Raw genomic sequence first — 13,508 nt, forward strand, 5'->3', positions numbered from 1 at the left:
CTCCGTGCTCTTGCCACAAGGCCATGCTGCTTTCATTCATTCATTTATATTTATTATATATTTATATCCCCACCTTACCTCCTTCCCCTCCCCACAGCACCTGTATATAGGTCTGTACATATTTATACTCTATTTTATCTGTACATATCTATTCTATTTATTTTATTCTGTTACTATGTTTGGTTTTGTTCTCTGTCTCCCCCTTCTAGACTGTAAGCCCGCTGTTGGGTAGGGACCGTCTCTATATGTTGCCAACTTGGACTTCCCAAGGGCTTAGTCCAGTGCTCTGCACACAGTAAGTGCTCAATAAATACGATTGAATTCATTCATTCAATTCAATCAACTGACTCAATTCAATTGAATGAATTGATTGAGTGCTTACTGCGTGCAGAGCACTGTACTAAGCGCTTGGGAGCCTGCAATAGAATAAACAGGCACATTCCCTGCCAACAACGAGCTTACAGTCTAGAGACCTTTAAGCCTAACTTGGTTTCTGTGGGTGTCTCCACCCCCAGTCCTCTACCTGTCCACAGGATCGAGAAGTTGGGTCGGGGTAGGGGTTGGGGGGTGAAAGTGGCAGTAATGGGGTACAAGTCGGGGGGGTGCGGAGCCCCATAGTCACCACTGCCCCCCCATTCCCCTGTGCGTAGGATAAGGGGCAGGGGGACAGTGTTATCAGCAGCTTTGCCCCCCCCCCCAATCCACCCCACAGATCTTATATATATACGTATATATCTCTACTCTTCTCTCTATGAGAAGCAGCGTGGCTCAATGGAAAGAGCATGGGCTTGGGAGCCAGAGGTCATGAGTTCAAATCCCGGCTCCTCCACTTAATAATAATAATAATGGCATTTATTAAGCACTTACTATGTGCAAAGCACTGTTCTAAGCGCTGAGGAGGTTACAAGGTGATCAGGTTGTCCCACGGGGGGCTCACAGTCTTCATCCCCATTTTCCAGATGAGGGAACTGAGGCCCAGAGAAGTGAAGTGACTTGCCCAAAGTCACACAGCTGACAAGTGGCGGAGCCGGGATTTGAACCCACGACCTCTGACTCCAAAGCCTGGGCTCTTTCCACTGAGCCACGCTGCTTCTCCACTTGTCAGGTGTGTGGCTTTGGGCGAGTCACTTCACTTCTCTGTGCCTCCGTTCCCTCATCTGTAAAATGGGGATTATTACTGAGAGCCCCACGTGGGACAACGTGATCACCTTGTATCCTCTCCAGCACTTAGAACAGCGCTTTGCACATAGTAAGCACTTAACAAATGCCATCATTATTATTACTTCTATTTATTTATATTGATGCCTATTTATTTGTTTTGATATCAGTCTCCCCCTCTCTGGATTGTAAGCCCGGTTTGGGCAGGGATTGTCTCTTTTTATTGCTGTACTGTACTTTACAATAATAATAACAATGGCATTTATTAAGTGCTTACTATGTGCAAAGCACTGTTCTAAGCGCTGGGGAAGTTACAAGGTGATCAGGTTGTCCCTCGGGGGGCTCACAGTCTTCATCCCCATTTTCCAGAGGAGATAACAGGCCCAGAGAAGTGAAGTGACTTGCCCAAAGTCACACAGCTGACACTTGGCGGAACCGGCATTTGAACCCATGACCTCTGACTCCAAAGCCCGGGCTCTTTCCACTGAGCCACGCTGCTTCTCTACAAGCTTCTAGTACAGTGCTCTGCACACAGTAAGTGCTCAATAAATACGATTGAATGAATGAATGGCTTGAAGTTGGGGGCCACTTTGACCCCTGGTGCTTTTATAGTTGCCCATGCCCTAACCAACCCAGTTGTATATCAATCAATCAATCGTATTTATTGAGCGCTTACCATGTGCAGAGCACTGTACTAAGCGCTTGGGAAGTACAAATTGGCATCACATAGAGACAGTCCCTACCCAACAGTGGGCTCACAGTCTAAAAGTTGGGGTTCCCCTCTGCATCCCTCTGCATCCCTCTGCCCCCCCCCTTGTCCTCCCTGATCTTCGCTGCCATCATCACCATCAGCGGCATCGTCAACCTCTTGTATCGTACTCTCCCAAGAGTTCAGTACAGTGCCCTTCACACAGTAAGCGCTCCATAAATACCGTTGATGACGATCAATCAATTAGTGGTACTTACAGAGCACCTACTGTGTGCAAAGCACTGTACTAAGAGCTGGGGAGAATTAGAGTTAGTAGACATGATCCCCATCATTCATTCAATGGTATTTATTGAGTGCTTACTGTGTGCAGAGCACTGTACTAAGCGCTTGGGAAAATACAGTACAACAATGAACAGTGACATTCCCTGCCTAGAACGAGCTTACAGTCTAGAGAGGCAGCGTGGCTTTGGAGTCAGAGGTCATGGGTTCAAACCCCGGATCTGCCAATTGTCAGCTGTGTGACTTTGGGCCAGTCACTTAACTTCTCTGTGCCTCAGTTACCTCATCTGTAAAATGGGGATTAAGACTGTGAGCCCGCCGAGGGACAACCTGATCACCTTGTAACCTCCCCAGCGCTTAGAACAATGCTTGGCACATAGTAAGCACTTAATAAATGTCATTATTATTATTATTAGAGAGCTTAAACTGGGTGTAAAACACTGTGCTAAGCATCAGGTCATTGTCGGCAGGGATTGTGTCTGCCAACTCTGTTGTCTTGTACTCTCCCAAGCGCTTAGTACAGTGCTCTACACATAGTAAGCACTCAATAAATACGATTGATTGATTGCTCTGCGAACAGTAAGCACTCAATAAATATGATTGAATGAACAAATGAATGCACACAGTAAGCATTCAATACTACACTCAATACCACAGTAAGCATTCAATACAAATACCACAATTATTATTATTATTTGCTCATCCTCTAGACTGTAAGAGCACTGTGGGCAGGGAACCTGTCTGTCAACTCTGTTGTATTGTGCTCTCCTAAGCACTTAGTACAGTGCTCCGCATATGGTAAGAGCTCAATAAATACCGTGGCTCAGTGGAAAGAGCACGGGCTTGGGAGTCAGAAGTCATGGGTTCGAACCCCGGCTCTGCCATTTGTTAGCTGTGCGACTATGGGCAAGTCGCCTAACTTCTCTGTGCCTCGGTTTCCTCGTCTGTGAAATGGGGATTAAGATTGTGAGTCCCACGTGGGACAACCTGATCACCTTGTATCTCCCCAGTGCTTAGAACAGTGCTTTGCACATAGTAAGCGCTTAACAAATACCAACATTATTATTATTATTATTATTATTATTATTATGATTCCCCCCATCCTGCCCTCCCTTACTGGCCCTCCCCACTGCCCTCTTTCACAGCTAGTTGATCCCAGAAATCCAGAGGTCGTTCTGCTCATTTGGGAAGAACAGTTCCTTCTTTTCTTGACCCCCACCCCTCAAGCTGACCCCTCTTGCGTCTGATTCCCAAAGTCCGGGGAGGGTTGCAGACAGAAAGGGATGAGGGGAACAAGGCCCCGTCTGAGACTGCTGGATTCATTCATTCCTTCGTATTTATTGAGCGCTTACTGTGTTCAGAGCACTGGACTAAGCACTTGGGAAGGCCAAGTCGGCAACATCTAGAGACGGTCCCTACCCAACAACGGGCTCACAGTCTAGAAGGGGGAGACAGATAACAAAACAAAACACATGTAGTCCTGAGGCTTAGTCGATACAGCCCAGCCCTGGGAGTCAGAAAGACCTGGGTTCTAATCCCTGCTCCGCCACTTGTCGGCTGCATGACCTTGGGCAAGTCACTTCTCTGGGCCTCAGGTCTCTCATTGGTAAAATGGAGATTAATCGTGTGAGCTTCACATGGGACAGGGACTGTGTCCAACCCTATTGACTTGTATCTACCCCAGAGCTTAGAACAGTCCTTGACACGTAGTAAGTGCTTAACAAGTCCTACCATGTTATTTCAGCAACCAACCCATTCCCGTCGCCCCCAGCAGCTAGTCAGTCCACCCCCAGCCCTATTCCCTCGGCCAAGCGGGGCTTTGGTCAGACCCCAACCCCACCCCCACCCCCAACCCCTGATCCCCACCAGGCAGGGCCATAGCTATGGAACTGGACTCCAGGGCTCCTTATCCACCTCCCCTGCCTCAGTTTCCCCCTCCAGAATGGGGGGAAGGAATTAGGTGGGGGGATGCAGCTGGTGGGTGGTTAGATCTGGGGGCTGGGAGGAGGTTCCTCCCCAGCCACACCGATTCCCCCTTCTCTCGCAGGGTCCCGCTGGCTGATAATGTTCTCCTACGGGCCGGGAGAGATCTACGGACTCCGGGGACTGGAGAACAACAGTACCATGGAGGAACAGCAGGTAGGAGCCCCACTACCCCAGGTCCACCCTCCCCCTCCTCCCAGCACCCCTCCCTGCTGGGCTCTTCTGGGGAAGGGGTAGTTTCTCACCCCCCACCCACCCACCCCTCCGTGTCCCCCTAGGAGGACTATGAGTCCGAGCAGGAAAGGACAATGGAGACCGAGGAATACCAGGAACCCGAACCTCCCACGACCGAGGAATACCCAGAAGAGCAGGCGGGTGAGTCTGGACCCTCCCCCACCATCTCCAGGACCCCAGGCTGCCCAGGCCCCATTCCCACCCTCTGCCTCAGTTTCCCTCCAGACCCTTGAGAGGGAGGCAGCCCGGCGAGCCAGGGGGAGGTGAGGTGAGGGAGTCGGGCCTGATTCTGGGGGATGGGTCCGGGCCCTGTCCACAGGGTATCAGGGTGCCCCGGCCCAGATCCTGCCACCCCGGTTCCCAGCAATTGGGTTGATTGAGGGTAAACAGAGATTCTGTTTGCACTGAGGACAAGAGGTGGCTGGGGGTCAAGAGAGAGGGGGAGCGGGGGGAAGTCAGGCAGAGGGCAGACGGGGGGTCACCCCTGCTCTTTGCAGGGGGAGAGGGACAGTGGGGAGCCCTAGGAGTAGCCAAAAGGCCCCCAGACCACTGGTGGGCATGCTGTGGGGCTCTGTCTCCCCTCTCCAGGGCCTCCCCTTCCCCCTCAGGGTCTGGGCTCCGAGGGTCCCACGGTGGGTTGAGGGTGCCGGTTGTTGGGGGTCGAGAGTGTGGATGGGACAGCCAGGCCCGGGCCTGACCGGAGAGAAGGGAGAGAGAAAAGAGGGGAAAGGGGACGGGATATGGAGTGGGCTCCAGGTGCCCTGTCTGGGGGACACCGCCTCACCCCAGGACCCCCAGGAGGCGAGGACAGGACCCTGCCCCTATTTACTGTCAACAGTGCTCAAGTGCCGGCATTTATGGTGAACACAAGCTGGCTCGGGTTGGGGGGAGAGGGAGGGGTGTCGGAGAGAAGTGGACGGGGGGGGGGGGGGGGGGGGGGGGGGAGGCAGGCCACCATATATAATGCCTGCCAGTTGGACACCGGGGAAAGCTGTTAGCCAGAGGTGAGGAGGCAGGAGGAGCGGGGGGCTGGACTCAAGAATGTCCCCCTCCAGAAAGATCATCTGGGTCTGTAGAGGCTGGGGTGGACAGAAGGAAGGGAACCAAGCCCCTTGCACGGGTCCGAAGTTCCGCTAGGCCCTCAGCTTCTCTCCGACCCCTGGGCTCCACCGTAGGGGCGGAGGGGGGGGGGGTCAGGCAGGTAAGTGGTCCCTCACAGTACGTGGGGAGCCGAGAGGACTCACAACCACCCAGGGGACTGGGCACATGAGAGGGCATGTGCCAAGAGGTGCGCACATGTGATGGGGCATGTTGGGGGATCAGGGTCACCTGATCCTCAGGGCCCAGTGACCCTGCAGCTGAAGCAGATCTAGCTAGGGCCTGGGAATTCAGTTTGGAAGTCAGGGATAGGGCCTTTGGGATGGTGATTGTGGCCGGGAGATGGGGCTGGGGCCTTGGAGGCTGGGAGTTGGGCTGGGAGCTGGGAGTTGGGTTGGGGGCTGGGAGGTTGGGATAGGAGCTGGGAGTGGGGTGGGTATCAGGGCATCTGAGGAACAGGGGTTGAGGCTTGGAGATGAGGCTGGGGGTTGGGAGGTAGGGCCTGGGGGCTGGGAGATTGGGATGGAAGCCGGGAGTTGGGGTGGGGGGCTGGAAACTGGAGGTTGAGAAATGGGGCTAGGGGCCGGGAAGCCGGAGTTGGGACTTAGTGGGGAAGAGGTAGGGTGGGGGGGGAACTGAATCAGACCCCCTTCTCCTCAGATTTCCCCCCAGAACAGCCGTCTACAGAATTCCCCTTCACCACAGACCAAGGCACCCACGAGGTGAGCCCCCCTCCCACCCCCATCCCCACCAGGCCTCTTCCTGCCCCACTCATCGGATTCCCTGGAGGGAGGTCGGGAGTCAGAAGGTCATGGGTTCTAATCCCAACTCTGCCACTTGTCTGCTGTGTGGCCTTGAGCAAGTCGCTTCACTTCTCTGTGCCTCATCTGTACCTCATCTGTAAAATGGGGATGAAGACTGTGAGCCCTATGCAGGACAGGGACTGTGTCCAGCCTGATTGCTTGTATCCACTCCAGCGTTTAGTACAGTGCCTGGCACATAGTGCACACTTAACAAATACCAGAATTATTATTATGGGGGGGGGGGGCGGCGGGCAGTCCAGGGACCCCAGGGTGGGTAGAGGTTCAGGCAGACAGACTGACAGGTAGGCAAACAGTCAGTCAGTCGTATTTATTGAGCGCTTACTGTGTGCAGAGCACTGTACTCAACACTTAGCACTGTATTTAGCACAGATAGAGAGGGAGACAGGCAGGCCCATAGACAGGCAGGGAATCATTCATTCATTTATCCATTCAATCACTCGCAGTTCCTCATTGCCCACCCTTGTTCTGCTCCACCAGCTCCAGCTGCCCCAGGGCCTGGGGCAGAGTGGAGAGTGGGGGAGAGGATGCCCCTTCCCCCCTCCCCCGGATCCCTGCCCTGTCACACATCCCCACACCGACACACAATAGAGAAGCAGCGTGGCTCAGCGGAAAGAGCCCGGGCTTTGGGGTCAGAGGTCATGGGTTCAAATCCCAGCTCCGCCAATTGTCAGCTGGGTGACTTTGGGCAAGTCACTTCACATCTCTGGGCCTCAGTTCCCTCAGCTATAAAATGGAGATTAAGACTGTGAGCCCCACCATGGGACAACTTGATCACCTTGGAACCTTCCCCAGTGCTTAGAACAGTAAGCACTGCACATAGTAAGCGCCTAATAAATGCCATCATCATTATTATTATTCAGTTATGCACACACAGTCACACACTAGCACACAATCTCACACCCACCCAGGCCTAGGCACAACGCCAGCCATGGGCCTGGAGGCCGGGGGTTGAGCAGGATAATAATAATAATAATAATGATGGTATTTGTTAAGCGTTTACTATGTGCAAAGCACTGTTCTAAGCGCTGGGGAGGTTACAGGGTGATCAGGTTGTCCCACGTGGGGTTCACAGTCTTCATCCCCATCTTCCAGATGAGGTAACTGCGGCACAGAGAAGTGAAGTGACTTGCCCAAAGTCACACAGATGACAATTGGCAGAGCCGGGATTTGAACCCGTGACCTCTGACTCCAAAGCCCGGGCTCTTTTCCACTGAGCCACGCTGCTTCTCAAGAGGATGACCTCTTAAGATTCACCTCTTCCCCCGCCCCTGCATTGGTCCCTTTCTCCTCCCTCCCCCAGGAGCCCCTTTGTCCCCCAGAGTTGAGTTCGGGGGGAGGGGGATTTTGACCTTCAAAGAAGGGAAGTAGCAGGATCTGGAGGAAAGACCATGGGCTTGAGAGCCAGGAGAACCTGGGTTCTAATCCCGTCTCCGCCTTGTCTGCTATGTGACCTTGGGCAATGCTGGGTACATAGTGAGCGCTTAACACTTAGCACAGTGTACACTAAGTACACTTAGTAAGCGCTTAGTACAGTGCTCTGCACACAGTAAGCGCTCAATAAATATGATTGAATGAATGAACAAATACCACAATTATTATTATTAAGTCACTTCACTTCTCTGTGCCTCAGTCACCTCATCTGCAAAATGGGGATTAAGACTGTGAGCCCCATGTGGGGCAGGGACTGTGTCCAAACTGATTATCTTGTATCTATCCCAGCGCTTAGGACAGTCCATAAAAAAGCGCTTAACAAAGTCCACAAAAAACTACAAAAACTAAGATCTCCAAGCACTTAGCTGGCTGGGACAAGGTGAAGCAGAATGGTTGGAAGCCTGGATGTCCTGTTTGTTTCTGCCTGGCCTTTGCCGGACAAGGCTCCCAGACCCTCCTGGCTCCCCTCCCCGTCCTGGCCCTGCTCCCCCTCCCCCATCTACTGGGACAAATCAGTCAGTCAGTTGTATTTATTGAGCGCTTACTGTGTGCAGAGCACTGTACTAAGTGCTTGGGAGAGCACGACACGACAATAAACAGACACATTCCCTGCCCACAACAAGCTTATAGTCTAGGGTGGGTGGAGACAGACATGAATAGAAATAAATAAATAGACATGAACAGAAGTGACGTGGGGCTGGGAAAGGGGATGAATAAAGGGAGCAAGTCAGGGTGACGCAGAAGGGAGTGGGAGAAGAGGAAAGGAGGGCTCAGTCAGGGAAGGCTTCTTGGAGGAGATGGGCCTTCAATAAGGCTTTGGAGGGAAGCAGTGTGGCTCAGTGGAGAGAGCCCGGGATTTGGAGTCGGAGGTCATCAGTTCAAATCCCGGCTCCGCCTCTTGTCAGCTGTGTGACTTTGGGCAAGTCACTTAACTTCTCTGTGCCTCAGTTACCTCATCTGTAAAATGAGGATTAAGACTGTGAGCCCCCCCGTGGGGCAACCAGATCAGTCAATCAATCAATCAATCGTATTTATTGAGCGCTTACTGCGTGCAGAGCACTGTACTAAGCGCTTGGGAAGTACAAGTTGGCAACATATAGAGACAGTCCCTACCCAACAGCAGGCTCACAGGCTAGGAGGGGGAGACAGACAACAAAACAAAACATAGTAACAAAGTAAAATAAATAGAATAAATCAATCAATCGTATTTATTGAGCGCTTACTGTGTGCAGAGCACTGTACTAAGCGCTTGGGAATGTTTGTACATATTTATTACTCTATTTATTTTATTTGTACATATCTATTCTATTTATTTTATTTTGTTAATATGTTGATCACATTGTAAACTCCCCAGTGCTTAGAACAGTGCTTTGCACATAGTAAGCGCTTAATAAATGTTATTAAAAGGGGGGGGAGCAGAGTAATTGTTTGTCGGATATGAAGAGGGAGAGCATTCCAGGCCAGAGGCAGGACATGGGTGAGGGGTCATTCATTCATTCAGTCAGTCGTATTTATTGAAAGCTTACTGCGGGCAGAGCACTGTACTAAGCACTTGGAAGAGAACTTTAGAACAATAAACAGACACATTTCCTGCCCACAAGAGTTTACAGTCTAAAGCGGGCGAGAGGTTGGCGGGAAGATTGAGGAACGGGGGTCCGGACCCTTCCCCTCTCCTGGGTGGGCTGCTTCTCCCTCCTCCCCTAACACCCCAGGTGTCCCAGTGCCCCCCTCCCAGCTTCCCTCTCTCCCGCCACATCTGCCACCCTTCCAGGCTCAGCCTTTGCCCCCGCTGCCCCCTCTGTCCCCCGACCCCGCGCCCCAGGCCTACGTGGAGCTACAGGAGCTGGTGATGGACGTCCGGAACCAGGAGCCGCTCTGGATGGAGGCGGCTCACTGGGTGCGGCTCGAGGAGAATCGGGGGGCTACGGGGGGCTGGGGAAGGCCCCACCTCTCCTTCCTCCGCTTCTGGAGCCTCCTGCACCTCCAGCGGGCCTTCGCCAAGGGTGAGCGGCGGTGGGCGAAGGATTCCCGTAGTGGATAGAAAACAGGCCTGAGAGTCAGGAGGTCATGGGTTCTAATCCAGATTTCCCACCTCATCTGCTGTGTGATTTTGGGCAAGGCACTCACTTCTCCCGGCCTCCATTGCCTCATCTGTAAAATGGGGGTTGGGACTGTGAGCCCCACGTGGGACAGGGACTGTGTCCAACCCGATTTGCTTGTATCCACCCAAGCGCTTAGTACAGCGCCTGGCACATAGTAAGTACTTAGCAAATACCACTGGATTTACTCCTTTGCTACCAGTTGGGCCTCAGAAACCCCCAGGGGGTCTCTGGAGTCTTTTAGACTGTGAGCCCACTGTTGGGTAGGGACTGTCTCTATATGTTGCCAATTTGTACTTCCCAAGCGCTTAGTACAGTGCTCTGCACATAGTAAGCGCTCAATAAATACGATTGATGATGATGATGGAGCAGCCCGAGGCCTGGGGTGAGGGAGAGGTGGATGCTCCCTGGGGGGAGGAGCAAGGAAGGGGTGGGGGGAAGGTCTGTTCCTCCTGGGGACGCCATGCCCTTCTCCCTTCATCAAGGGTATTTACTGAGCACTTACTGTGTGCTAAGCACTCGGGAGACTACAGTACAATAGAGTCGGGAGACATGTTGCCTGCCCCCCAAGGATTTTACAGTTTAGAGTCACGAGTGGTCGGGGAGCCGAGGTGGGGAATGGACAGGAAAGAAACAATCAGCGGAAACTTCCGCCTGTCTGCTGTGTGACCTTGGGCAAGTCACTTCACTTCTGTGTGCCTCAGTGACCTCATCTGAAAATGGGGATTAAGACTGTGAGTCCCACAGGGACAGGGACTGCGTCCAACCTGCTCACCTTGTATCTAATCTACCCCAGCACTTAGTACAGTGCTCGGCACATAGTAAGCGCTTAACAAATACTACAATTCTTATTATTGTCGTTATTATTTTCACTATTACTATTCCTGGAGGAGGGGAAAAAGTTTAGGGGGAGGGCTTGGAAGTTGAGGGGAGCAGGGGAGATTGGGTAGCAGCAGGTAGAGCTCAGGGGTGGGGAGAGCTGGGAGCTGATGAAGGGGTGGTGGAGGGGGGCAAATAGGGGGGCAGGGGGAGGGCACTTATGTCCCGGGCATCTGGCTGTTGCCCATTCACGGGCCCGGGCCTGCAGGCACGATGCTCCTGGATCTGGATGAGCAGAACATGGCCGGAATCGCCAACCAGCTGTGCGACCAGCTCATTTACGAAGGGCAACTCAAGCCACAGGATAGGGATGCTCTGTTCCGGGCTCTGCTGCTCAGACACAGGTACCACCCCCACCCCAGCCCCTTCCTCCTCTTTTCCCTCCCCTCTGAAGCATGGCATAATAATAATGGCATTTATTAAGCGCTTACTATGTGCAAAGCCCTGCTGTAAGCGCTGGGGAGATTACAAGGTGATCAAGTTGTCCCACGGGGGGCTCACAGTCTTCATCCCCATTTTACAGATGAGGGAACTGAGGCACAGAGAATAATAATAATGATGGCATTTATTAAGTGGTTACTATGTGCAAAGCCCTGTTCTAAGCGCAGGGGAGGTTCCAAGGTGAACAGGTTGTCCCACATGGGGCTCACAGTCTGCATCCCCATTTTCCAGATGAGGGAACTGAGACACAGAGAGGTGAAGTGACTTGCCCAAAGTCACACAGCTGACAAGAGGCAGAGCCGGGATTTGAACCCATGACCTCTGACTCCAAAGCCCGGGCTCTTTTCCACTGAGCCACGCTGCTTTTAGTGGATAGAGCATGGATAGATCATGGCCCTGGGAGTCAGAAGGTCATGGGTTTTATCCCAGCTCCTCCATTTGTCAGCTGTGTGACCTTGGGGAAGTCACTTCACTTCTCTGTGCCTCAGTCCCCTCATCTGTAAAATGGAGACTGTGAGCCCCATGTGGAACAGGGACTGTGTCCAACCGATTTGCTCATATCCATCCCAGTGCTTAGTACAGTGATTGGCACATAGTAATCTCTTAATAAATACCAGAATTATTATTATATTATTATTAGCACCCCTGGTCTTCCTCCCCTATATTCCTCTCCCCTCCTCCCCACTATCCCTCTTCCTCTCCCCTCCCCGTCCCCATTTCCTTTTCTGCCACCTTCCATCCCCCCTCCCAGCTCATCTCCTTCCTCCTCCTCACCCCCCTCTCTCACACCCCAGAGCCTGGAGAGGCTGCGTTGTCAGCCATTCATAGGGGAGATGATTGGGGGGCGGCCCAGGGATCGAGAGGACCCTAATCCTACCTGAACAAAGTATTAGATGCCTCCATTTCATCCATCCCCCTGCCCCCGGCGGGTGGCAATTTCACCTTCACACTGCAAAGATCCTCCCATTGCCCCCACTGAGAACTGAGAGTTCTTCCCTCAATCTCATCAGAATGTAAGCTTGTAGCGGGCAGGGAACGTGTCTATTCTTCTATGTCCTCTCCCAAGTGCTCAGTACAGTGCTTTGCACACATTAAGTATTCAATAAATATGACCGAATGAATGAATCCCCGTCCTCGCTGCAGCTTCAATCCTCTCCCTCCCTCTCTGGCCTCTGGGCCGGGAGACTGACCACTCATGGCCACTCTCCCACGCCCCCCCCCCCAATTTATTCCAGTCCAGTGGGACAGCTGGAAGCCCTCGGCGGGGTGAACCCCACTGTCCTGCAGGCCTCGGGAAGCACCACAGAGCCGCTACTGCTGCCTGAATCGCCCTCCCTGGAAGCTCAGCTCTTCTGCGAGCAGGTGGGTGTGTGGTGGCGGGAGTTGGGTGGCGGGGATCCTGCTGAAAGGGGAGAGGGGTGGGCAGAGGGTGAGGGGTGCGGCCGGTGGCCAGACGAACAAAGGGGGAGCTGGGTGGACTGATGGACAGATGGGGGAGAAGGCAGATAGGTGAGCGTTTTATGGTGGAATCAATCAATCAATCAATCAATCGTATTTATTGAGCACTTACTGTGTGCAGAGCACTGTACTAAGCGCTTGGGAAGTACAAGTTGGCAACATATCATCATCATCAATCGTATTTATTGAGCGCTTACTGTGTGCAGAGCACTGTACTAAGAGCTTGGGAAGTACAAGTTGGCAACATATAGAGACAGTCCCTACCCAACAGTGGGCTCGCAACATATAGGGACAGTCCCTACCCAACAGTGGGCTCACAGTCTAAAAGGGGGAGACAGAGAATAAAACCAAACATACTAACAAAATAAAATAAATAGAATAGATATGTACAAGTAAAATAAATAAATAAATAGGGTAATAAATATGTACAAACATATATACAGGTGCTGCGGGGAAGGGAAGGAGGTAAAATGGGGGGGATGGAGAGGGGGACGAGGGGGAGAGGAAGGAAGGGGCTCAGTCTGGGAAGGCCTCCTGGAGGAGGTGAGCTCTCAGTAGGGCCTTGACGGGAGGAAGAGAGCTAGTTTGGCGGATGGGCAGAGGGATTGGGGGCATTCCGGGCCCGGGGGAGGATGTGGGCCAGCGGTCGATGGCGGGACAGGCGAGAACGAGGTACGGTGAGGAGATTAGCGGCAGAGGAGCGGAGGGTGCAGGGTGGGCTGGAGAAGGAGAGAAGGGAGGTGAGGTAGGAGGGGATGAGGGGATGGACAGCCTTGAAGCCCAGGGTGAGGAGTTTCTGCCTGATGCGCAGATTCATTGGTAGCCACTAGAGATTTTTGAGAAGGGGAGTAACATGCCCAGGAAGGGCAGACAGGCTAACCCTCTCCCTGGCCCCTGGACCCAATAGGGCGAAGG

The 13,508-nt window shown here is 52.8% G+C and overlaps 1 protein-coding gene across 1 annotated transcript in view; it reads left to right on the forward strand.

Moving 5' to 3' along the window:
* The first annotated feature begins 6,138 nt into the window (after positions 1–6,138).
* SLC4A1 (solute carrier family 4 member 1 (Diego blood group)) overlaps positions 6,139–13,508 on the forward strand; it is a 28,494-nt gene continuing 21,124 nt past the window's right edge. The window contains exons 1-5 of the mRNA XM_038754150.1: positions 6,139–6,183; positions 9,539–9,719; positions 10,903–11,038; positions 12,371–12,497; positions 13,501–13,508. The exon at positions 13,501–13,508 is cut by the window's right edge and continues 68 nt beyond it. Of these exons, the coding sequence (XP_038610078.1) occupies positions 9,566–9,719; positions 10,903–11,038; positions 12,371–12,497; positions 13,501–13,508 (425 nt within the window). The 5' untranslated portion in view covers positions 6,139–6,183; positions 9,539–9,565. The remainder of the gene's footprint in view (positions 6,184–9,538; positions 9,720–10,902; positions 11,039–12,370; positions 12,498–13,500) is intronic.

The sequence above is a fragment of the Tachyglossus aculeatus genome, chromosome 11 (genome assembly GCF_015852505.1).
Source record: "Tachyglossus aculeatus isolate mTacAcu1 chromosome 11, mTacAcu1.pri, whole genome shotgun sequence".
Lineage (NCBI taxonomy): Eukaryota > Metazoa > Chordata > Mammalia > Monotremata > Tachyglossidae > Tachyglossus > Tachyglossus aculeatus.